General features: G+C 31.5%; 4 protein-coding genes across 4 annotated transcripts; 1 reads left to right on the top strand and 3 right to left on the bottom strand.

Moving 5' to 3' along the window:
• Nucleotides 1–5,972, top strand: LOTGIDRAFT_138642 (hypothetical protein; the record flags this gene model as incomplete). The annotated part of the gene is made up of 11 exons (XM_009048765.1): nt 1–138; nt 362–461; nt 598–710; nt 891–1,046; nt 1,252–1,359; nt 1,593–1,715; nt 2,067–2,195; nt 3,188–3,356; nt 3,522–3,682; nt 5,324–5,434; nt 5,772–5,972. Coding segments are annotated over 11 exons (1,509 nt in total), but the record flags the coding sequence as incomplete, so codon positions are not given.
• A 1,725-nt stretch (nt 5,973–7,697) lies between these two features.
• Nucleotides 7,698–10,647, bottom strand: LOTGIDRAFT_172186 (hypothetical protein; the record flags this gene model as incomplete). Its single annotated transcript, XM_009048766.1, has 8 exons — nt 7,698–7,831; nt 8,233–8,323; nt 8,598–8,662; nt 9,077–9,196; nt 9,444–9,524; nt 9,842–9,938; nt 10,205–10,347; nt 10,569–10,647. The coding sequence occupies 8 exons, from the start codon at nt 10,645–10,647 to the stop codon at nt 7,698–7,700; spliced, it is 810 nt and encodes a 269-aa protein (XP_009047014.1).
• Nucleotides 10,648–14,426: 3,779 nt separating this feature from the next.
• Nucleotides 14,427–17,189, bottom strand: LOTGIDRAFT_172187 (hypothetical protein; the record flags this gene model as incomplete). The annotated part of the gene is made up of 6 exons (XM_009048767.1): nt 14,427–14,432; nt 14,775–14,861; nt 15,290–15,409; nt 15,777–16,022; nt 16,297–16,350; nt 17,001–17,189. 6 exons carry the CDS (start codon nt 17,187–17,189, stop codon nt 14,427–14,429), a joined length of 702 nt encoding a protein of 233 aa, XP_009047015.1.
• An 814-nt stretch (nt 17,190–18,003) lies between these two features.
• On the bottom strand, nt 18,004–21,188 carry LOTGIDRAFT_238035 (hypothetical protein). Its single transcript, XM_009048768.1, has 6 exons — nt 21,144–21,188; nt 20,584–20,714; nt 20,238–20,321; nt 19,565–19,614; nt 18,865–19,263; nt 18,004–18,562 (listed from the first exon to the last, which is right to left on the bottom strand). Exons 2-6 carry the CDS (start codon nt 20,704–20,706, stop codon nt 18,424–18,426), a joined length of 795 nt encoding a protein of 264 aa, XP_009047016.1. The 5' UTR covers nt 20,707–20,714; nt 21,144–21,188; the 3' UTR covers nt 18,004–18,423.
• Between the last annotated feature and the right edge of the window lie 1,824 nt (nt 21,189–23,012).

The raw sequence follows: 23,012 nt of genomic DNA on the forward strand, positions 1-23,012 counted from the left end.
AATTGTGACTTGAATCTAAGAGTTGATGCTAATGGTATTAAAGCTCAGCCATTGTCTGTGGAAGGATTTGCTTTTATGTGGGCTGGAGCCAGAGCGATGTTTGGTATCAAAACTGGGAAAGTGGCATATGAAGTGAAAGTAAGTATTTTCTGTATGTTTATCAATAAAGCTATCAAAAAAAAAGCTATAAGTATCCCAAAGCCAAATGTAGATATACAGAACATTTTGCAACTCATGTTGAACTAGACTGGCACATGCAGAGGAATAAGTTTTTTCTGCAATATGCAGAGACATTTTGTTTTGGCCAATGTAATATTTCGCTAATAAATATCTTAAAATAAAAATTCTTTGTAAATTTCAGCTGTTGGAAAATTTGAATGTTGATCATCTACCATCAGAAGAAAGTAATCCCCATGTTTTACGTGTTGGTTGGTCTACAGATAGTACCTCTCTACAATTAGGTGAGGATTGATAATTTTATCATGTTTCCAGTCTTAAGCTACATTTTGTGATATATTGACTTGGAATAAACACATGGAGAGTTGGAAATCGTTGAAATAAAGTGTAGCTTTTGCATCTTTATACTATTTGTTACAGGTGAAGAGCCATTTTCATATGGTTTTGGAGGTACAGGCAAAGCTTCAACAAATTGTGAATTTATAGATTATGGTCAGACATTCACTCAAGGAGATGTTATTACAGCTTATTTAGTAAGGATTATTCTTTTATTACCATTTTGATAAATTGGAGGAAAGACAGAGAGGAATATTGTTAAATATGATCAGATTATTGACGAAAAATAAATTTATGTACCCAATTTCAAAAAAGTTATCCATTTATACTTTTATCCCTTCAAATCATTTGTTTTATTGTTATCAATTCTATTACAGGATTTGGAGAGTGAGCCAGCTATTATTTCTTATTCTAAAAATGGAGAGGACCTTGGTACTTGTTATGAAATAGAAAAGGCTACATTAGAAGAAAAAGCTATATATCCACATATTCTTACTAAAAATACAGAGTATGAGTGCAACTTTGGAAAGAGGGTAATATTGATACTATTTTTTTTTATTCATTTACTACTAGGGGTATTTGTTGATAGTCATAAAAATCGTGTTAAATAAAAACCACTTTGGAATATCCCCAAACTCTTAATTGACCAATATTGTCCCCACCTAGTCTTACCTTGGAATTGAAATAGGTGAATCACAAGAAAGACATATTTATTGAGACTATGAATTGATTTTTCAGGAAGAACCATTCTTTCCATTAAAAGAAGGATATATGTTTGTGGAAGCTGTACCACAAGAAGAAAGAGTTCGAGGAGCTGTACCACCTGCTAAAAAAGAAGATTGTGAGGTAAAAGCAAACCTTCTAAATTGCTTTTTTAGGAATCAAATTATTTGATGTGCTTTTAACTGAGGTGAAATATTTATCATGAAAATTTAAAGCCAGATTATTAGTATATTAGTGAATAGTTTGATTATTGCATTTAGACTGTTAAAGCATGTATCAGTTATAAAGATGAATAATGTGAGTTATGCCTTGTTTAATAATGATTAAGTGTACATGATGGTTGTATTGTATTGTAGATGATAATGATGGTAGGATTACCAGGTGCTGGAAAAACAACCTGGGCAACTAAACATGCTGAATCTAATCCAGATAAAAAATTCAACATGCTCGGTACTAATAATGTAATTGATAAAATGAAGGTGTGTATTAGTGTTATCAGTCTTAAATAACATATAGTGATATGAGGGAATATTGAATTTATCATAAAAAAATGTTACAACAGAACCTGAATCATGTTGTTACTCAGGTTTGGTTGTCATAATTCTATATTACTAGACAATTGAAATATTGAGCACCATATTAACAATTTGAAAATATTTTGTTATTGAATTTATCTTATCCATAATTAATGATGAAATCAGTGAACACAATGTAAACTTAACAGAAAAGGGGTTCATGCAAGTGATCTGGTAAATGCAATGCTGACTAAGAAAAATGAATCTACAAAGCTTTAAAGCTGTTTGGCTTAAGAATGATATGGTTTCTTTTAGGTAATGGGGTTACCGAGAAAACGCAACTATACAGGAAGATGGGACGTATTGATTGATATGGCTACCAAATGTTTAAATAGAGCTATTGAAATAGCTGCTCGTAAAAAACGCAATTATATTCTAGATCAGGTAAAGATCTTTGTCTTGTAGTGCATGTTTCTTGCTTTTTAATTATATCCATACTCGGTTAAAGTAACATATATATGAGATCAGAAAACTTCAAAGAATTCAACTATAAGGAAGACCTGGTAGAGGTAAGTAAACTGAGTCAGGAAACTAAGAAGGTAAGTATAGGAAAGGTAAGATTCTATGTTAGTGCTAGCATCCATGATGATATCAAGATTAAACCAGGTATGTTGACCATTCACGAGAGAATCTTAACGAAATAATATCAACAAACTGATCATCCAGGTGATGTTTCAGTCAAATGTAATGTATTGAAGACGTTTGTTAATGAAAATTTTAAAGTTTGTTTTATATGTAAATAATTTGAATATCAGTAACAGATGAGTTTGTGATCATGGTCCTTTTTGGTGAATTTGCTCTCTATTCTTTAAATGGTGTTATTGAGTATGTAATATTTAATACAAAATATGGATGGGAAAAGTAAATGCTTGGCTAAATAAAATGGTTACACAGATCTTAGTGGCAGCAATAACATGAAATAATTATATATGGAGGAATGAAGCTTAGAAATTTAAATTATATGAGCAAATTGAAAGTAGGAAGTAAATCAGTTGTAATATAGATATGGAGTATTTGTACATTATTAAATATTATTTTGTCCATCATTCAAATGTGTGATACATGTACATGTATATTTGAGTCATATAGAATAGAGAGTAGATTTACTAGGAAGGACAATAGGACATTGATAATATAGAAAATATCATCTTGAAATATGCAATCGATATTGAACTTGTAATTGACTTCTAAAACGAATATTGTTAAAAATCAAAATGAATGTTAGATCACAACTTGAAATTTTCCTTTAAAAAGGTAAGTGCTAGGATAAAATGAAGATGTTAATGTAATATTATTGAAGTATGTTGCAGATTTAAAGAATTAATTTATATGCCTTGAAGGCCAATTAATAAAAATCTTCTTTGTTGATATGTTAGACAAATGTGTATGGCTCTGCCAGAAGGCGTAAAATGCAACCATTTGAAGGATTTCAACGTAAAGCTGTAGTAATATTGCCATCGGATGAGGATTTTAAAAGCCGTATTGCCCAAAGAGAAAAAGAGGAAGGAAAAGATATACCTGAAAAAGCAGTTCTTGATATGAAAGGTAGGGCAAGTAGCCAGTAACCTGAGGGTTCTGTTTCCTCTTTATTCTTGTAGTTAATCTAATCATTAGGGCTTTTATATTGGGTGTCTGGAATCTTCATCTATTTGAGTGATTTCAGAGACCATTCATGTCTAGATATTTTATCATATTATATCTGAATTTCAGCTAATTTCACTCTGCCTGAAGAAGGTCAACTGTTTGATGCAGTAGAGTTTGTAGACTTGAATAAAGAAGAGGCAGAGAAACTAACTGAAGTGTACCGTAAGGAAGGACTAGCAGCTAATCCTGAACGGCGCTGGAGAGGAAGTGATAGATGGTCAGGTATGGTGGCTTCAAGACTTGTTATCTTAACTCAATATTGAATATAAGCTTACAGATTGAACCAAACTGGACAAGACCCATATTCTATGTCTCCCCAGGACAAAATCTATTTTCTTAAAACAGTCGATTGAAATAACTGATAATTATGTCTAAGCTCATATGTGAACATTATTCCAATGTTACTTTTAACTTTCATGCAAAATGTAAATGGTTGGAGCACTATGAGCATTATGTGTCGCTAAAAGGAAATCATACAAGACAGATTAATAGATTAAAGATGGTTTAATCTCCTTATCATTACTTCAGTTAAAGAATTTAACCTAATACAACATTTAAAGCAAAACAAAAAGGAATGGGTGCAATGTAATCAAGTCCAAGCATAGAATCTTAACAGAAATGACCACTGTTCAATAAACTTGTCTGGTTTGGTTCATGAGTCTTTATTTCACACTTTGTTATTGAAATTAATGAAAAAAATATCATGATTATTATATATGTAACCTGATTAAAACCTTAAATTTACCTCATTATCAAGTGAAAACTATGGATTTATTTCTACAGAGAAAGTAAGCAAGTATACACAATGTTATCTTATTTTCACAATAATTTTTATTAAAATTAGTTGAGGACTTATGAATATAAGAACAATATTTGAATATTTTACTAATAAAGTTTTGTTTCAGCTCTGTAAGTATAGATGGCAAAATGTGTCACAAGATTAAAGATGTCAACTATGCTATTCATTGAGCATCGAGTAGACTATAGAATACATTGAAAAATATCATAGACCTTGAAATACTCTATTCTTTGTAACTGTTCAAGGAGAATTATTTTCTTATCAAACTTGCAGAAATAAACAAAAGATTATAATTATGTATATTAATTATATTGAGTAAAGAAATAGATAATAAGCTTGTTATATTACCTCTATAGGTCGAGATAATCGAGACTATCGTAATGATCGTTATAATCGTAATAGTGGTGGATATAGAGATTATAGATCTAAAGGTTATGATAGACATAGTGGAGGATATGGTGGTTATAACTCAGGTTACGGAGGAGGTGAGATGCTTTCATATTTCACAGCTTGAGAATAGCTGATAGATCTTGTTGTGCTGCAATGTATGCAATATAAAATATAAAAAAAACTTAGATGGTTTAAAGACTTTTGAAATGTAGATGACTTTCTTATGTAGGAATAAGCAAAAATCTTTCAAAAGAAGCGAGATCATTATTGTTATCTACATCACTTTATTATTATTACTAAAATTGAAAGAATGTCAAAATGTCTATAACTTACGTAAAAATTTTGATCACTGAAAGTGTGTCTAATGTGTCGCATTGACAGAGATCCATATTTCTAATTGAGAAATTTCCTGCACTATAGGTGGTTATAGAAATGATCGCTATGATAGAAATAGAAGTAGTGGTGGAAAATATGACAGAGTAAGTATAAAATAAATTATGTTCTTATTAACTATCAGGTAAAGGGGAGAACTGACTAGGTTCAGCATTATGAAACAGTTGTTGACTTAACTAAGTTTTGTCTTGAAATCACATTAAATAAAAGGAGTTTTTTTCCTAAGATCAATTCAAATCTAGATCACATGAACAGTTACTTTACTATTGATTGGTTTTATTTTCAGAACTCTGGTTATTCAGGCAGCAATTGGGGTAAAAATCAGGGTTGGGGAAACCAGGGCTGGGGAAACCAGGGCTGGGGCAACCAAGGATGGGGACAAGGCTATGGTGGTGGTGTAAGTATTTCAAATATTTTTTTATATGTATTTTATTATCTCAGCTACTATAAGTAAATAACAAAGTAATTCCATTGATGATCAATTTGAAGTGAAAGTAAATGGACTAAATTCCAGAGTTTTGAGTTTTTATTGACCTGTATGCCTTAAATTGGACTTGGATAGGCTGAATCTGTGTCTGAGGGAAATTTAGCCATGACAGCAGCATGGGCCTATTTTTACAGAATATCAACATTGCTCAGTTGAGAAATTACTGGATGAAAACAGTCAAGTTTTATCAGTAATTATAGAATTTTAGAATTTACGGTATGTCTAAATTATTGATTTTATATTTCAGTGGGGAGGTTACAATCAGTCAGGATCAGGAGGATATAACCAGGGCTGGGGATCAGGATGGGGCAATCAGAATTATTGGCAAGGTTATCAAGGCTCTGGAAGTAGTACTAGTAGTGTACCAGACTATAGTCAATGGTATGGACAATACAATAACACCAACAATTCTAGTGGTACTGGAGGCAGCAGTGGACAGTCCAAATAAACATTACTAATATTGATATCATTTGTTTTTATGATTCATTCATATTCATATTAATGTTATCATATTATACAACTTTTCTGTTCTATTTCAACTCATCATATAAACAGAGGAACTTGCTAGGTGTTATATTCTATGAACTAAACCACATGTTCAAGAAAAGGTTTCTCTTTAATTTCAATGTCAATCTGAAATACTATAAATGTATAAACCTAAGGAATGTTTTCAAGAAAAAAGGCCATCTTTTATGATTGTAATTACAGTAACAAACAAAAGATGTAAATGTTAGTAAGCTAGGTACAAGATAGAACAAATTAACAATTGAAACCAGTGTTGTATTATATGATAATATTAAATCATTCTAGATCATTGTATATCCTCATTTACTCATAGCTTCATTCTCAATCAATTTGCAGCACTATTTTAGTACTATTTTTAATACGTAATTGTTAATATCCCTTATTGGTAGCTCGTGGGCCAGTATATCAAATTATTCTTTTCTATGGGCAATGATGTGATTTTTTTTCTGTTTAAAATAGGTTGTAGACATAACTTAGGTACAGGAACCTTTACAAGAATATAATATGGTTATTATTATATATATATCAATATTATTATTAAGATTTAAGTTACAAAATGTATTTAATACTGGCCCACAGTAGATATTTTCATTAATATTTTACATTGTGTTTTGTCTTGTCCATTTTGTAAATGATCTTACGGGTCCTTGCCCTTATTTTAGACCTACAATTAAGTGGTGAAGTTCATTACAGAATTAGAATTTTTTAAAGGAATATGTTTTTTTGTTATATAATATATATTGTGCTGTTTGTTTAAAATTAATGAGTAACTGTTGTTGGTAATAAGATTCTAACAGTACCTAGATTTGTGTTTTTATTTAGACAGGCACTGTGTTGACATACCCTAAAATCACTGAATGTTGGAAGGATGCAATAGAATTCATCCAACACTTTTCTCTCTGCAATGCCAAGTTAAATGTGCTGTTACTGCTTGTTCAACATCAAACATTTTTGGTACTGGATATCGCATAAGAGCTCAATTAGTTTTAATTTGTGACAAAGTGGAGTGATTTCCCTTTTATTATTTCAACTATTAGCATGGAATTGAGCCTTTGGAGAAATAGTCAAATCTCCACACAAAACTGGACTACCTTGACTTATGTTACACAATACACAAATCTAATGTAACCTTTTTGGAAACAGTGGCCTGATATTGGCATAATGAAGTGAAGTGTAACCTCGGTGAGCTGACCATTTTGAAGCTTAGGTCAGCTTGGTTAATGAAACTGAGTATATTAGCTTGCAATTGTGAAATATTCCCAATGACCCATAACTAGCTCTATAGAGAGCATAATTGCATTACTACTTTTATTAATCCCCTAATCAAGTTTTTAAATGATTGAATGACAACTATGAATATATTTTTATTATCAAACTTGTTATATATAGTACAGATGTTTAATAGAGATTCTTTTTGGGGTAATGAGCAAAACAAATTTCTACAGCAAAATAATACAAATAAGGTGGGGGGCTGACGAAAAAATAATTTGAAAAAAGATTAGATGATTCAAATAAAAATAAATTAAAAAAACTGGGGCCTGATGAGCAGTAATTTCAATTATAAATGATCAAACTATAAAAAAAAAATCATCAATATTTACAACTTGTATATCACATTTTGAAGGCATGAAGTTATTAAATATGTTAATTAAGGAACTGTAGCGGAGGTACACATTGTGTTAACACCACAAACACCACCTCCTCTATACAACAAATAATATCCCTTCTCACCCCAACTTTCTCCCCAACTGTTCTTGATTATCCAATAGGGTTTACTGCCTTCTGAAATGTAATGAGATATATGATTAAATCTGTGTTTCTTGGAATGACACTTTAATACAACGCATATTTCTTTAATAAATTAACTTTGAAAGAAATGAAATGTTACATTGTAAAGTAAATGAGAAAAACGATTACATAATTATAATGTTTTGTGTAAAGGCTTGTCATGATTGTGAATGAAATATTTCCTTGTGAGGAAATTAAATGCGCAAAATTATATATAAAGTGCCCAGGTATGGTAAATTTCAATACCACAAAAGAAAACATGATTTCAATAACTGGCTTTCCTTAGCCTAATATTCAAGTTGATAAGTTGGCATTACATGTATCTCATATATAGCCCTAATAATATCTGTGCCTGAGAGATCCTTTCAAAGAAAATAAAGGACAAAGAGACTTACCAACACCATAACCAACTATCAACACACCATGATCTAGTTTTTTAGGGTTACAGAATATCTTCCATGGATGAGCTATACCTCCCATGTAAAACTAGGAATAATCAAAATAACGTGTTATAGCCTTTTAATTATACTACTTAATCATCAAAAATGTTTGAATAAGCAGCTATACAGTACTACTACGGCAAATACCCAGGTACTCGAGTGCAAATCTAGTGTTTGCTGGTCTAGGAAGACTATATCAGCAGATTGAATGAAGAAATATTGTAAAATGTTTAGTGTAGATATTCATGTAATAATTAAGGAGAATAAATGAAAACTGACATCTAAAAAAAAGTCTTAATTAACGGTAATCTTGTACTAACCTGCATAGCAAAGGCATTAATACCAATAGAAATAGGACCATTCTTAGCTAACCATGCTGCCATATCTATATATAAAATATTAATCAGTTATAATATTCAGTAGAAAAACTTAACGGGAAATTGATATACCAAAAAGAATATCGTCAACAAAGTTTTCCAACAATTTTGTATGAATGAACAATGAACTAGACACAAAGTAAGCTACTGGGAACTGATATTTTGTCTTTTCAAGAATTCCTTCACAAAGTTTGAATGATTGTGTCAGCTTTAGTCAGACTAAGACATTGTTCTTGGTGCATATTAAAATTCAAAACATAAATAAGGGCAACTATAGTTTTAGAAAGAAATAGAAAAAATACTACAAGGATTTCATCATAACTTAAACAGAATCCACAAATAAGTGGACTACATGTGTTCATGTTTTGTTATGAAATTGAACTATTTTTTCTCAAGTCACAGCTATATATTAACAGACAAACCATCTTCATTTTCTGAAATCTTCACAGAACCATTGATTTTAGCAGCAACATCAGATTTCTTGAAGAAACATTTCTCATCATATCCCTTATAACCATATTCTTTCTCTGTTTCTAAACCACCTGTTTTACAGAAGAAAAATTTCAAAATTTGATATTTATGTCCATGTCAAGAGTTTGGTCTCCATTAGATCTTATGTTTTGATACTTGTTGATATTTCAACTTTTACAAAGGAAATTTCCAAGCTTAGATAACTTCCAAGATATCTCATGATCTAAGCAATTTGCACGATAGACAAATTATATGTTTTGAATAGATTGTCATACTGTTACACTGTTTGCTACGTTTACAACCAGTCTCAATACCTACCCAGTTTCATGATAGCATCATAAGCCTGTGAAGGGAGGCCACCATTACAGCCTTGATCTACTTTATCACAATCAACTAGTTCTAGAAGAAGAAACAAAAAAAATGTAAAGAAATAATTTAAAGGAACAAAATAGTGATCCTCATCATCTGGTAAATTTTTTCAACAGGGAGCAACAGATGATGGACAATGGTAATGGTCGAGAAAGTAACTATCAATTGTCAATTAGTAAGACAAGCCTTTTTGTGTATAAACAAGGTTTTATTGAATTGGAAGGAGGCTTGTGTATATCACCCTTCTCCAATAAAAAATTCTTTCCATTCTTCAAATATAGAAATCCCTCAATACATATATGATACCATGGATTACAAAGATGTGTTTATTGTAAATTTCAACTGACCTTGTTCTGATAGTGAGACTAATTTCTGTTTTTTAATAGCCCATTGTCCCTCTACATTACCAGTTGTAGAGAACGCCCAACAAGATCCACAACTTCCCTATTAATAAAAAACATTTTTATTCAGGACCTCATGTATCAAAAACACACATTCCTGCCTACAGGACAACCTCAATTTTATTTTAACTCAAAACAAAAAAATACATTTACATTACAGATATTTATACAATATTCAAAGGGAAATAAGTTTTATCCACTAAAATGTAATTATCAAAACCATCATTTAAAATTCAAGATCATGACTGTACATCCCTCTGGCACTAAGATAAACTTAAGGTGAACAAATAATTTCCAAGTGTAACTGACCTGATTTTTAACTGGAGTGACAACACCATGATCTCTCCAGTCCCAAGCTTTAGGTGCAGGATCTTGAGGAATAACTGCATTATCTTTAGGTCTGATACTTAAATCCCAGGGTTTAGAATTTAATCTCACTCCGAATTCATCCTCTGTAATATAAAAATTAGGTCATTGTTCAGACAATCAGATATCTCCAATTATTTCCCTTTCAGGAATCTGGCAAATTGCTTCAAGCTATCATTTTGCAACATATAATCTTTCATTACAGACACTGAAACTCTTATTCCTGCTTATTCTTTAGGTGGTGGTACATCTAGCAAAGATGATATTGGTTATCAAAACAAGTTTAATTAAAGGTTTAATCAGATACCTGTCAAATCAGCAAAAATAGTTGGACCATATTTGGCTGTTCCCTTCTCAACATCTTGTAATTTTCTGGCTTTCTTCATATTTTCACAAAATATCTTGAATCTCTTTAATTCTTCTTCAGTCGTATCATAGCTCTTCTTAAAATTACTTTTGAAATTCTCAAAATGGGTACTGTGACATAAATCATGGCCATCTCCACCTAATATGGCTACTTTAGCTGCTCTATGCTGAAATAAGAAAACCCTCTTTAAAAATTATGCTGCTAATTAGGGTTTGTCTATTATTGACTTAAAATGTATACTATGAGAAAATATAGAAAAACCATAGAAGAAAATTTTTAGTATGAGGCTTGATGGATTCATTAATGATTCAGATTTCCCAAAACTATAATAAGAAGAAGCGATCCAAAAATGGATCAGAGCAACTCCCATAAAATGTGATATTTTATGTCTGGCCCTAATCATGCTGATATCCCATTCTTATATCCATTCTAGGAACAGATAGTGTCATATTTGTCCAGCTATAAGCAATATATAATTGAATATGTTTATGTACATTTTGATGTCTGACAGCCCAAATCTATTGACCCCAACTCACAAACCAAATAACTTTCAAGTGAACTCTATAAACTTTATTTATTAGATTTTTTTTTAGGTAGAGATAACAACAAATGGACATTGTTAACAGGTTAGGTGTCTCCATTCTCTAAGAAGATTTGTGCTGTATTTAGATCAGAACAATTTGGCTACTGTCCCAATAAATCGACTTGTTTTGTTTTTTGTAAAATGAGCAGTAAACAAGGTTATCAGAATTAATGTAAAATATATTATACCTAATCTGATAATTTAGAAGGAAAGAAATTTTCCCAGAAAATATCTAGATTATCATCTGAATATTAGAGATATTAAGTTTAATATAATTCTGGGCATATTTGACATAACATTCATATTATTTCTCCGTAAATTGAATGAAATACAAGGAAACTGCAGATATTATCAATGTTGCAAATAAGAATGTCAATAAATGCCATTAAGTGTCAATGGCTAGATTTTGCATTAGGATATCAAAACCCACAAGAGATTTTTAAGATATATAACTTTTGCTTTATAACAATTTTTTAGACAACTAGATCACTTTAATGTTTTAGGTTTTTGACCCCTTTGACCTCTTTTTTCCTCAACAACAAGATTATCAGCTGATTGACCAAGTAGGTTGGTGCCCTATCAGCTGAGTGATACAGATATTCAGAACAAATGTTACTACACTATCACAGGATATTAGTCATTTTAATATTCAAGTACTTAAGACCTCCACTAACCACTATAAACAATTATATTAGGTTTAATCATATTGTTTAAATTTAATACTTTAAAATAGCTACAAACTTTGTTATTAACAAAATTTGTTTGAAAAAACAATAACAAAATCAATTGAATTGGATTTTTCTTTTATGATTTCATATGATTTCTAAATCAAGTAAACTTTTATAAGTTAAATTGAATCCACATAAAGTTATAACTACATGCAGTCATGCAAAACATGAGATAACCTGTTTGTATAGCCCTAGGATAAAGACTGTCAACTGATTTCATTATACTTTCCTATATGTCTTAAATATTTGCAGTGTTATGACCTACTTATAACAAGGGGTATGCATATCCATTTCAAGTAATCTAACACAGTTTCATTATAAAGAAAGGTTCATGATGTAAAGAATAATACATAAGTTATTTTAAGGGACTGTTAAAAGGTTTTTCTAAGTGTTTGATGACATCACTAAAACCTCCTTTTATGCGATACAAGCATATTTCATGACTAGTGTCTTCACCAAAAACTTATTTTTATGGGAATTGCAAGAACAAATTTCTGACTGGAAACTGGAATGGTGCAAATTAATGCCATCAGTGTCCCTGATACACATAAAAAATCTAGAAAACTTCTTTACAATCTCTTAAATTAATTTATAACTTCTTCATTCAAATTAAACAATGCATCAAAATCAACTCTTCCTACATCCTGACTAGGGCTTGCTACCTGTCAACCTCAAACATAATCTTATAGATAAATTTGAAGTGGAAGAGGATATATTGAAAGATTAAATGATAATCTTTAATCTGGTTTATCTAAGGAGGTTATTCCTTAGATAAATATAACTAAATAAATATATTTATCCTTTTGGCCTTGATTTACTTCTTTTTTAAGGGTCAATTCTTAGATCATTCCTTAGGTTCATGAATAGAAATCAAACTTTTTTTTCTCTTCAGATACATAATCATAATGGTTAATACCCAACAACAGAGAAGAGTTTAATAACTTTAGTTATATTGACTGTCTGAAAGGGTTGCAGAGTTGACAAATCCAAATGAAGATAGAGATTGTGTATTGTATTAGATCTTATCAAAGGGGTTTTGGACTTGAGCTCAAAAGTTTAAAAATAATATGAAAAAGATGACTTCTATCTAGGATAGTCTTTTCATTGACCCCTATTTTGTGTGTAATAAATATATATCAAAGAAATATTATCATCTATACGAAATATCTTGGAGGGAAACCAACTTACTCCTCACTTGACCAAATTCATAGAGAAAATTTATCAATCGCATGTAACTGAGAAGACAATTTGTGTGCATGTTAAATACTGAGTTATGATGATACATAATGAGATGAAATTCAATTCAATGATGAATGGGGATTTCCATGTCAATTAACTTCTGCTTATGTAATGTATATTTATCTTAGAAAGTCATGCATGTCTTAGTTTTGAGAAGAGGTTAAAGGGATTGTAAAGAGCTTTTTTAGAATTTTTGTTTTTTGTTGAGGACACTGATGATATAGATTTGTTTCATTCTAGTTTTCAGTCAGATGTTGGTCTTCCAATTCCACTAAAACTTTTAAGATGTAGCTATCGCAAAGATATTATAAGCAGCCTATGATATACAAATACGTCTAAGAATTTATATATATTTAGGAACCACAAACTAAGAGTGCTACGAAACATTTTTATGACCCATTCTTAGCCTTCTGTAACTTTTAGGGATGTGTAAATGCAAATATGCATTTGTAAGCGACAGTGGGCCAGCAGAGCCACCCAAATAGTGAGGATATCAAACAGTATTTCATATTCAAGATTAAGGACATAAATGGGGAAACAAAGGCATATTCAGTCTTGATTTGTTAAATTGGGTGCTGGGCCTAGTGGACGTGTATCTTTGTATAAATATATAATATATCTTTCTTCACACACCTCAGTATGTTCTTCCATGCAACACTGACAACAGTTTTCACCTCCTTGGCATTAGAGAAGATTTAATGAACAAAAATTTTCCTCAGGGAAAATGCAACTCCTTAATGTGCACAGGCAAAAAGAAGGAAATATTTTTGGCTGAGTTTTGTTCATTTTGCACTTTTCTGTCTATGAAAAAGGAATTCTGATATCAAATAAACAATACTAGAAATAAAAGTATATTTCAAAGAAACTAAAAATATATTGAATATAAAAAATTCTGAACACACAAAATTTGATAAAATAAAGAGATTTAGCACTTCTAATAAGGAGACAAGTTTAAAGCAAAATTGAAATTTCAGTGTTAATAAGAATTAAGTAGTGGTTACAAAACTTAGGATCAATTTTCCCCAAACATAAGATTTCATATTGAAAACAATACAATTAAAAAAAAATATACAAATTAACTGACAAAAATAGCTAATAATTTAAATATTTGTAATTGATGGCTTTGATACTAAGAGTTAGGTTATGTTTGAGGAAAAGTATGTAATCTGGTATTATATTAATGTAATTAAGTAAGTAATTAATATGTAAGTTGGTTATCTGCTTCAGCATTCTTTGTTAGTAAAAGTTTTAAGCCTAAAAAACAAAAGAAACATGCAACATAAGAAAAAAATTCAAGAGCCAGGAACAGAAATTAAAGCTCATAGCAAAAATGTTAATAGGAATGGCAAAAAAATACTCAAAGAAAAAAAAGGTAAAGATAGAACCATACAGTTATTTAATAAAGAATGTGCTACACCAAAGTACAACAAATTAAGGAGAAAATGAGAACTTATTTACATGCCAAAAAAAAATAAATATCAAGATCTTGCCATGTATCAATTTGAACTAAAAAAAAATACTTAAATTAAAAATTAACAACTAAATTAGTATTCAATTATTATTTTACGAAGATTAGTCCAATTCATAGTTTCTTACCTTTTTACAACTAAAGTCAGTTAAAGTCCATTGTTTATCAGCATCAACCCAAGCTTGGTATAAAACTTTAAATGAGCACTTCTGCTTCTACAATAAAACAAAAGTCAAATTTTTAGACTGATATCATCAGGAAAACAAAATATAGTAACAAGAGCTCACTACATGTTAAAGTTACAACATTATAACTCACATTTGTACAGTATCTTAAATAAGGACTAATACCTGTGAGCAAATTAAGTGTTCTCACTGAACCAGACCCATTTTATGGTAGGGTATTTTTTTGAAATAAAGTTTTATGATTTCAATAGTTTTCAGTCTGCATTCTTATTCTCATGTCTACATTTGTTTGTTTAAAGGAGTGTGCTTAGAGGCATAAATGATGGAAAGCTTTTCAATTAAACATATGCTTATCATATTCAAGAGAACATACCTATAACTCAGTTATAAAATTGAAGCCATGATACTCTAAAAGGGTTGTGAAATTCAAGACTTTTGAAAAATGTTCACAGACTTACAGAAGTAGCATCATTACTAGCTGGACACTCATCTAAACCTTTCTTGGCATTATCAGGGGTATTTCTACAAGAACTGGATTGTATTGTAGCATCAAATGTATACAGGTTACCAGCAACAAGCTACAAAACATAAAATGTTTAAATTACATTTTTTTACAATATTTTGTTTAATTCTTGTCATTGAGATGTAACAAATTAAGATGATTGACATCAGGACAGTAGACCTATTATTTCCATCAGTTAAGGGATTATCAACAGCCTGTAGCATATAAACCTCAGTTTATTTATCAAAATACAGCTAAATTAAACCCTTAAGTCCCATCAAACAATTATACAATCACCTACAGTTGATTGAGATGCAGCCTTTTCCAATATCCTATATTCATCAGTGAACATTTAACATTTGCAAACTGTATATAGTCAATTTTGATCTAGCATGAAATTAAGGCATTCAAAATCAAAAGACAGTACTAAAAAGTCTGCAAACCTGTTTCTTCAAATTCGTAATTTTTAATGGTAGAGATCTAAACAGATTGTTAGATCTAGAATTAAACTGTTCAATACCAAATGAGATAGCTGTTTTACTTTCTTTATCAACATTGACTGATACAACACCACCTAATACAGTAGGCTCTGCTGGTTCATCACCACTCATATCAATACAAGTCTGAGATGTTACTTTTCTCATATTTAACCAGGCTTTAACCCATACTACTACTTCACATTCTTTCACCTGAAAACATAATTTCTCATTACATTAACAGCATGTAACAAGTTTAAGATCACTAAGAGCGATCTATAAGTTCCTTGAGTCTTCAATCTGAATACAAGAAATAGGAAAGCCTTCAAATATAAAGATATATAAAGGCGGCTTTTTTAAGAATGATAAAGTAGAATTAATTCCTTATATTCTTAAGACTTAACTTCTATCAGTTTGTATTATATAGACTTTAACATTAGGTATTGTTAATGTACCATACAAAAACTGTAAAGAGAAGAATATTTACCTCTGAACCATACTGAACTCTTAATTTGAGAAAATAGTTATAACCAGCTACAACCTGAAACAAAAAGATCAATCTAACAGAGTGTTTCATTTAGGACTGCTTTTCTGCACCTAAATAAACAACCAATGTAATGATGTATGCAATAGGAGTGATCATACCTGTTTCGTTTTTCTTTATCAAGTAAATGATACACAGAACTTAATTATCTTGGGAACTATATGCCTTGTCCATACAACCATAGAACTGTATAGTTCTTTGATACAACCTTCTGACAAGCGACATTTCGACCTATATTATTGACCTATTTCTGTCTGAACTGCTCTCTTGAATGTGAAAGCCACTAGCCTGTGAAGCCATTTCAGCTCCAAATAATATAAAAAATTGTTTGAATTAATATTTCCCTGGAGTAAAAATAACTAGATTTTTACTATTAGAATATAATCTTGTAAACACATCCATGTCAGGTCAACGAAAAATATAGAAATGACAATATGTAGGCCTGAGATATGTATAGCCTACTTAACAGGCCTACTAATCTGTCACAATATCAATGATTTTATTGAAATTTTATGCCTCCCAAAGCTTTTAGTCTTAACTTTGTCACTTTGTGCCAAACTTCAAAATAAGTCTTTGTATCAATGTCTACTTCTTCTGCAAAGAACCTTATTTTGTTTTAGGCTTATTATCATTTTTTAAATATTTACCTGAGTTTTAGCAGAGACTATCTTCAGTTTGCTCATTTGTGGATCAGAATCCATCAAACCGTTCAGTGAAGTAACTGCAAAGTTAGCAGCATCCACAATTTCTGGAATCGTTTCTGGATTCTTTTGTTCAGTCGGTGCTCCGGTACAAAACACAGCGGGCAAAAGCCCAAGTAATATGATAAGCTTCATCTTCGAAAATTTCATAGAATAGTAATATTTCCTTGTTTCCTTTATTTATTTATCAACATGATGTCATGTGATAACTATAGAATTCGTAGCGCCGCCTTGTGTTGGTTAATTCGATATTGATTACCCAGTCTCTTTGTAGTCAAGTTCATCATGACTGTTTAAAGGAACAGTAAATGTTTTTTTACTCGTGAGTACTTTGAGGTTGAAAATGAAATATTGCAGCATGTATGCTGCTAATTAGTATAAAAAAAAACTTTGACCCTATCTAAATTTTGACGGCCACTCAACAATCAGAAACTGTTGTAGATAGGGTCATAAGATCCGTGTCGCAAATTGTCATTTACAGGGTCAATTTTGAATTATTAGACTCAACAGGTCAGGAGACGCAGCACTTCACGCGGTGGTTAATGACTAACTCGGAATTAATACTATCCAGCATGTTCCATCAAAAGATGTCCATGTAATGTCTCTTCTCTGCTAATGTGTGGAGGATCTGTAGCTCCAAATCCAAGATAAATTCAAAAAAGTATGTTTTGTCATGTCCAAATAAATTAATGCCATCAAAACCCTTAGGATGTTCAACCAGTGTGTCAGGCTTTAATACTAGCATAATATCCTAGCACTGAGTATTAATGTCTGTTGATGATTATAGACCTCTGCTTGAAATGACAATATGTCATGGACATGCTCTAAGTAAATACGTGTGAGCAAATCTATATGCAATTATCAGTTAGTGCTGATTCATGAAAATTCCATCATCAACCAGAAATCATTTACCTGCTGAAGCATGATAGGAACTAAATATATCAACACAGAAATATTGAAGATTTTTATTAAATCTATACAACAATTTGCACAACAGTTTAATGACTACATTTTTGAATAACTTTGGAAAGGTTACTTCCCTTGAATTTTTTAAACTTAGGGTTCAAGTACATGATTTTGTTCTTTAAAAGGAGTAAAAATTATTGGGACTAAAATGAAATATTTACAAATGATAAAAAACACACCGAAGAATACTTGGCACTTAAAGCAAATATTAAGTATGGGGAAGATAAGATATATTTCTCAAGCACTGGATAACAAATGATACTAAATTTTACATCAATAGCAAATTCTAATTCTAATAACCAATCAATTCGATATTCAGTACAAAAGAAAATACATTTCAATGTCATGTGTTATAACATCAATTAAAAAAACAATATAGAACAACAGTATGACAATAGCTACGTTAGAAGTAAATTGGTTGTGTTTGTAATGAAGACTGACTGTTTCCTGGTGCTCTGTAACTATCTTCAGCATAACCACCCCTTGCCTCTCCACGATAACTATATCCATTACTAACTGGGGCAGCTGAACGTTCCGCTTCACTGAAAGATAAATACACAAATCAATCCAATACATGTATATGAAAGAATTAAAAAATTACATGTTAACAGATCAAACCAAAGATACTAAGTGGTGGGCTAAAATGAATTCATTTTCTATCGATGAAGTACAGATGATTAAGAAAGCAAGATAATAGTCTTACACCATAATATCTTTCCTCTAAAAACAACCTATAATGCAGCTCAACTAGTTGGAACTGGAATATCAAAGAAGTCAGTTAATCAAAGTTATTGAGGAATGAAATGATGCAATAATATAAAAGACTTAGTTACATTTTACTCACTGTCCATAGTAATCAGCGGCTGCACCTCTTTCTCTACCATAATAAGCATCTCGTTCAACACCTCGATCATAAGCTGGATATGCAGATCTGGCATCCCTTGCAGGCAATCTTTCTCTTTCATAAGCAGCTGCATAACGGTCTGGTGGAGGTCTCTCAGCAGCATAGCGATCACGTGGAGCAGCATATCTATCACTAGGTGGCATTCGATATCGTTCTACTGGGGGTAGAGGTCGATAATAATCTCGTTCAGGGTATGGATACCTCGAGTAGGGATCATACCTATCATAGTAGGAAGACGATGGGGGTGGGTACCTGTCATAAGGTGAAGGTCGTCCACCTCCCCCTCTAGGACCATCCCTACCACGTCCTCCACCACGAGAACTACCTCTTCCGCCTCTCCTGAAAAAATGAGAAATAAATATTAACAAAATGACTTACACCATATGTCTTCACATAAAACGCACAACATCGCATTAAACACTAACTCTCAGTACATGAATTTGCCGAATTCAAAATCTCAACGCAAGGTTAGCATATCTACGGTATGGTAAGTTAAACAATAATAGGTCGCAAGGATTTATACGTCAAACGCTTACAATTAACAATTAACAAACGGTAGGAAAAGCATGCAGTAAATTTTGAAATCGCATATCGTTCGGTATGAATCGGTACGCTTCTAGATTCAATATTCTATCCTTACCCTCCACGGCCGCCTCGTCTCGGTCCATCTCCCTTTTTTCCATGTGACATCTGCGCAAAGATAAGAGTTTAAATAGTAAATAAGCTTAAATCAAGAACGCAGGTAATAATACTGCAGGAACGCAAAAGAAAAATAACTGGATATATAACTGCAAGAAATAACGCCTGTAAGTGATATCTGTTCTTTCTCCGACGCTTTCTCGCTTCCGATCTTCTTTGGCATTGTTGTCGCACTGCGATAAAAACTATTCAATTAAACAAAGGCGGATGGATGTGGGTTACATGTAAAATATCATTAGTAGATATAAGCAAAAGTGAACTAAAACGGACGGATCCATACTTTCGTGACCAAGAACATTTCAATGAACTTTTTTAACTCCAATTTTCATGTCGAAAGTTCATATTTGCATTTAGGTAAAAATCATAATAATCAGAGTGTCGATAAAAAAAAATGAAAATTGATAGGAATTCACTGTGTAATGTGATTAGAAGTAAACGCTGGTGAAAAATATTTGACAGCACCAGTATACTAAGGCTTCTCAGATGTGTACACATGCATACATTATATTAAAATCTATGCTCCTGGTTTATCCGTTACATGCATGCTCGTTGTTCAGACAGTTTAGTTAGTATAGCCTTTTCATCCTTAACCTGTTGTGTTAAATTAAGCATACCTCAACTCTTATTCTTAACCCACAAATATCATAACCATTTAACCCTTCAATAGCTGCCTGGGCTTCATCTTCATTTTCCATGTGCTGAAATACACAAAAACACATGTATGCATATCATTCATATTTACGGTACATTAAAAACATAAAGTCCTATATTGTCTAAAGAAAAAGATAAATAAAATCATGATTTCAGGGTAATTCAAATTGCAAATGATAAAGTAAGATTTTCCTTCACTTGAGAAAAGAAAAAAAACTGTTGAATATAAGAAAACTGTGAGAGTCATCAGCAAAAAAGCTGTTTAAACTTTCAATTAGTAACTTGTTAACACCCTAATCACATACATACCACAAATCCATAGCTTGATAAAACTGCACACTCAGCTACAGCTCCATACTTTTCAAAGGCAGGTCTTAAATCAGACTCCTGCGCCTCATGGCTTAAATTACCAATAAATATCTTGAATGTCATGATGAAACCTGAAAATGGAAAGTTTCATAGTTACAAGTCTTTGAAATAAAATTCTTTCAGATTTGTCAAAGCCTTAAAGGTACTAGGCCGACTGCAATAAGCATTATAGACATGACTTGAGTTCGTGAGATGGGACTCTCAGACTACAGTAGTGCAAACTTACATACATATGTAACTTATTATACAGAATAAAAACTGGAAAGAGAATAGACTTAAGTTATAATAAAGGTGAAACCTTTAGATTTAAGCCACAACACTAACACTGACTACTCCGCTTCGCCTCCAGACAAAGGAAAATATCAAAACCAAAAGTCGTGTTCAAACCCTGCAATCATTCCCAAAACCCTATCTTACTGTTCTCCAATAACATAATATATTACAAGCATGAAATTACAAGAAAATATCGAAATTTCACCTATTATTTCTTACAAACTTACACTTAAAACTGTAATGTGACCGCTCTGAAGAAAAGAATGGCGTCGGTCTAATGAAGCTGATTTAAATAAGACTTGCGATGAATGGGCAATCTAATAATAGATTAGACAACGAACCAATCAGTTACGGGTACTTTCAGTATTTGTGAGCTAAAAAGAAACATGGCGCCCAAAGAAAAGCATGGTCGTGTACATAAGAAACCAAGGAAAAAACGCAATCTCCATGCCCTATCATTTAAACAAAAACAGCATTTGAAGGAATACGGAGAGCTTCACCCATCAGAGGCAAGGTGAATATCAAAATCTGTAATATGATTGATTTTCCATTTGTTATCTGCTGACTACAATTTTTATGTCTACTTTCAATTTGTATACAAAAAGATCTTCTATATTTTCAGGGATGATGGAAATGAACATTATACTGAGATTAAAGATGTCAAGGAAAGAGAGGTTGATAGTATAGTCCATAGTGGACATTTTGAGTTTAAGTTAGGCAGGGGTGTATCTAGAAAATGCATGTGATAGTGAGGGAGACCAAAAATGGGAGTCTCCAACTCTGAGCCTCAAAGGGGTAAAAGGGGTCTTGGGGCAAGTCAGAAGCAAACAGTTTCAGATGGCCTGAGATGAATTTTCATCATTTAGAGAGTTTTCAATTCGTCTGAGGATCCAATCTACAAGCTTGTTAATGAATTTGGAATATTAATTGACATAACTTTCTTTTGAATCCTGAAAGACATTTATGTTGTTTTTGTATTTTTCTTTAAATGGAGAATTTACATTACAGGAAAAAATGGCAGAATCATCAGAGAGTGAAGGAGAAGAGGATACAGAAAGTCAACATCCATTCCAGGAACTTCTTTCAACTTTTGGGGAAAAAGAAGGCAATTCTCTTGTATATAAATGTAAGTGTCTTTTGGTTATGTATTTTTATATGTGGTAAACTGTAATCCTATATTAGAAAATGTTTTCAATAATATACATGATTTGTATGATTTTAGATTCTTTAAGAACATAGACAACTCTCTGACTACATCGAGCTTTGAATTGAAATTTTTCTCTCATTTCATAAATATTTAAATTAAATTTTCTATTATATACCATTTGTCTTAGTATGATTTCGTGGTATTTTGCTTCATTGTTTTTCCTCCCAGAAAATTCATGTGAAAATCACCTACTTTTCGGACTGAAAATTCCTGTCTGTAAAATCTTGTTTACAAATAATAACATTTCCAGTGGTTAATTTTTTTATCAATCTAAAGACAATCTAAGACTCTCAGTAGTATTTTGTAATTGCTATTTCAATTCATACGAAAATGATTGGCAAAATTCAATTCAGAAAACATTGTAGTTAGAGAAGAATTATCCAGGAACTTGACCAAATACCCCTGTGTTCAATTTGATCATTAAGTGTTAGTTTGTGTTTACTAATTGGATTTAGTAATTAACACTTGAATAAATTAGTGCCATCTGGCTTTGTCTTAGAATTTGTTTATTGGCTTCTGTGTAGATTAGAGCTGTTACATGTATGATTGTTAATATGTCACTAGTTAATTCATTTAGTAAACTAGTTCATATTTTAACACTTTAATATGATTAATCCTTATATGGAAATAATTCAACACGATAATAATGTAATAATCATTACCCTTAACCTTTTTCCTGGTTGTTCAAATCATTTTTCTTTTGTTACATTTACTTACCTGTATTTATTCATGATTCAAACTTGTAGAAATATTGTCAGATGAAACCTCTCATTAATACATGAAATACTGAGTTCAAGTCATGGTTCCAAACAATTTTTGAATCTATACAGAACAATCTTTCTCTCTAACTGTAGAAAACCTTAAAAAAGATCAGGCTAAGCCTGATTTT

The sequence above is a fragment of the Lottia gigantea genome (genome assembly GCF_000327385.1).
Source record: "Lottia gigantea unplaced genomic scaffold LOTGIsca_128, whole genome shotgun sequence".
Lineage (NCBI taxonomy): Eukaryota > Metazoa > Mollusca > Gastropoda > Lottiidae > Lottia > Lottia gigantea.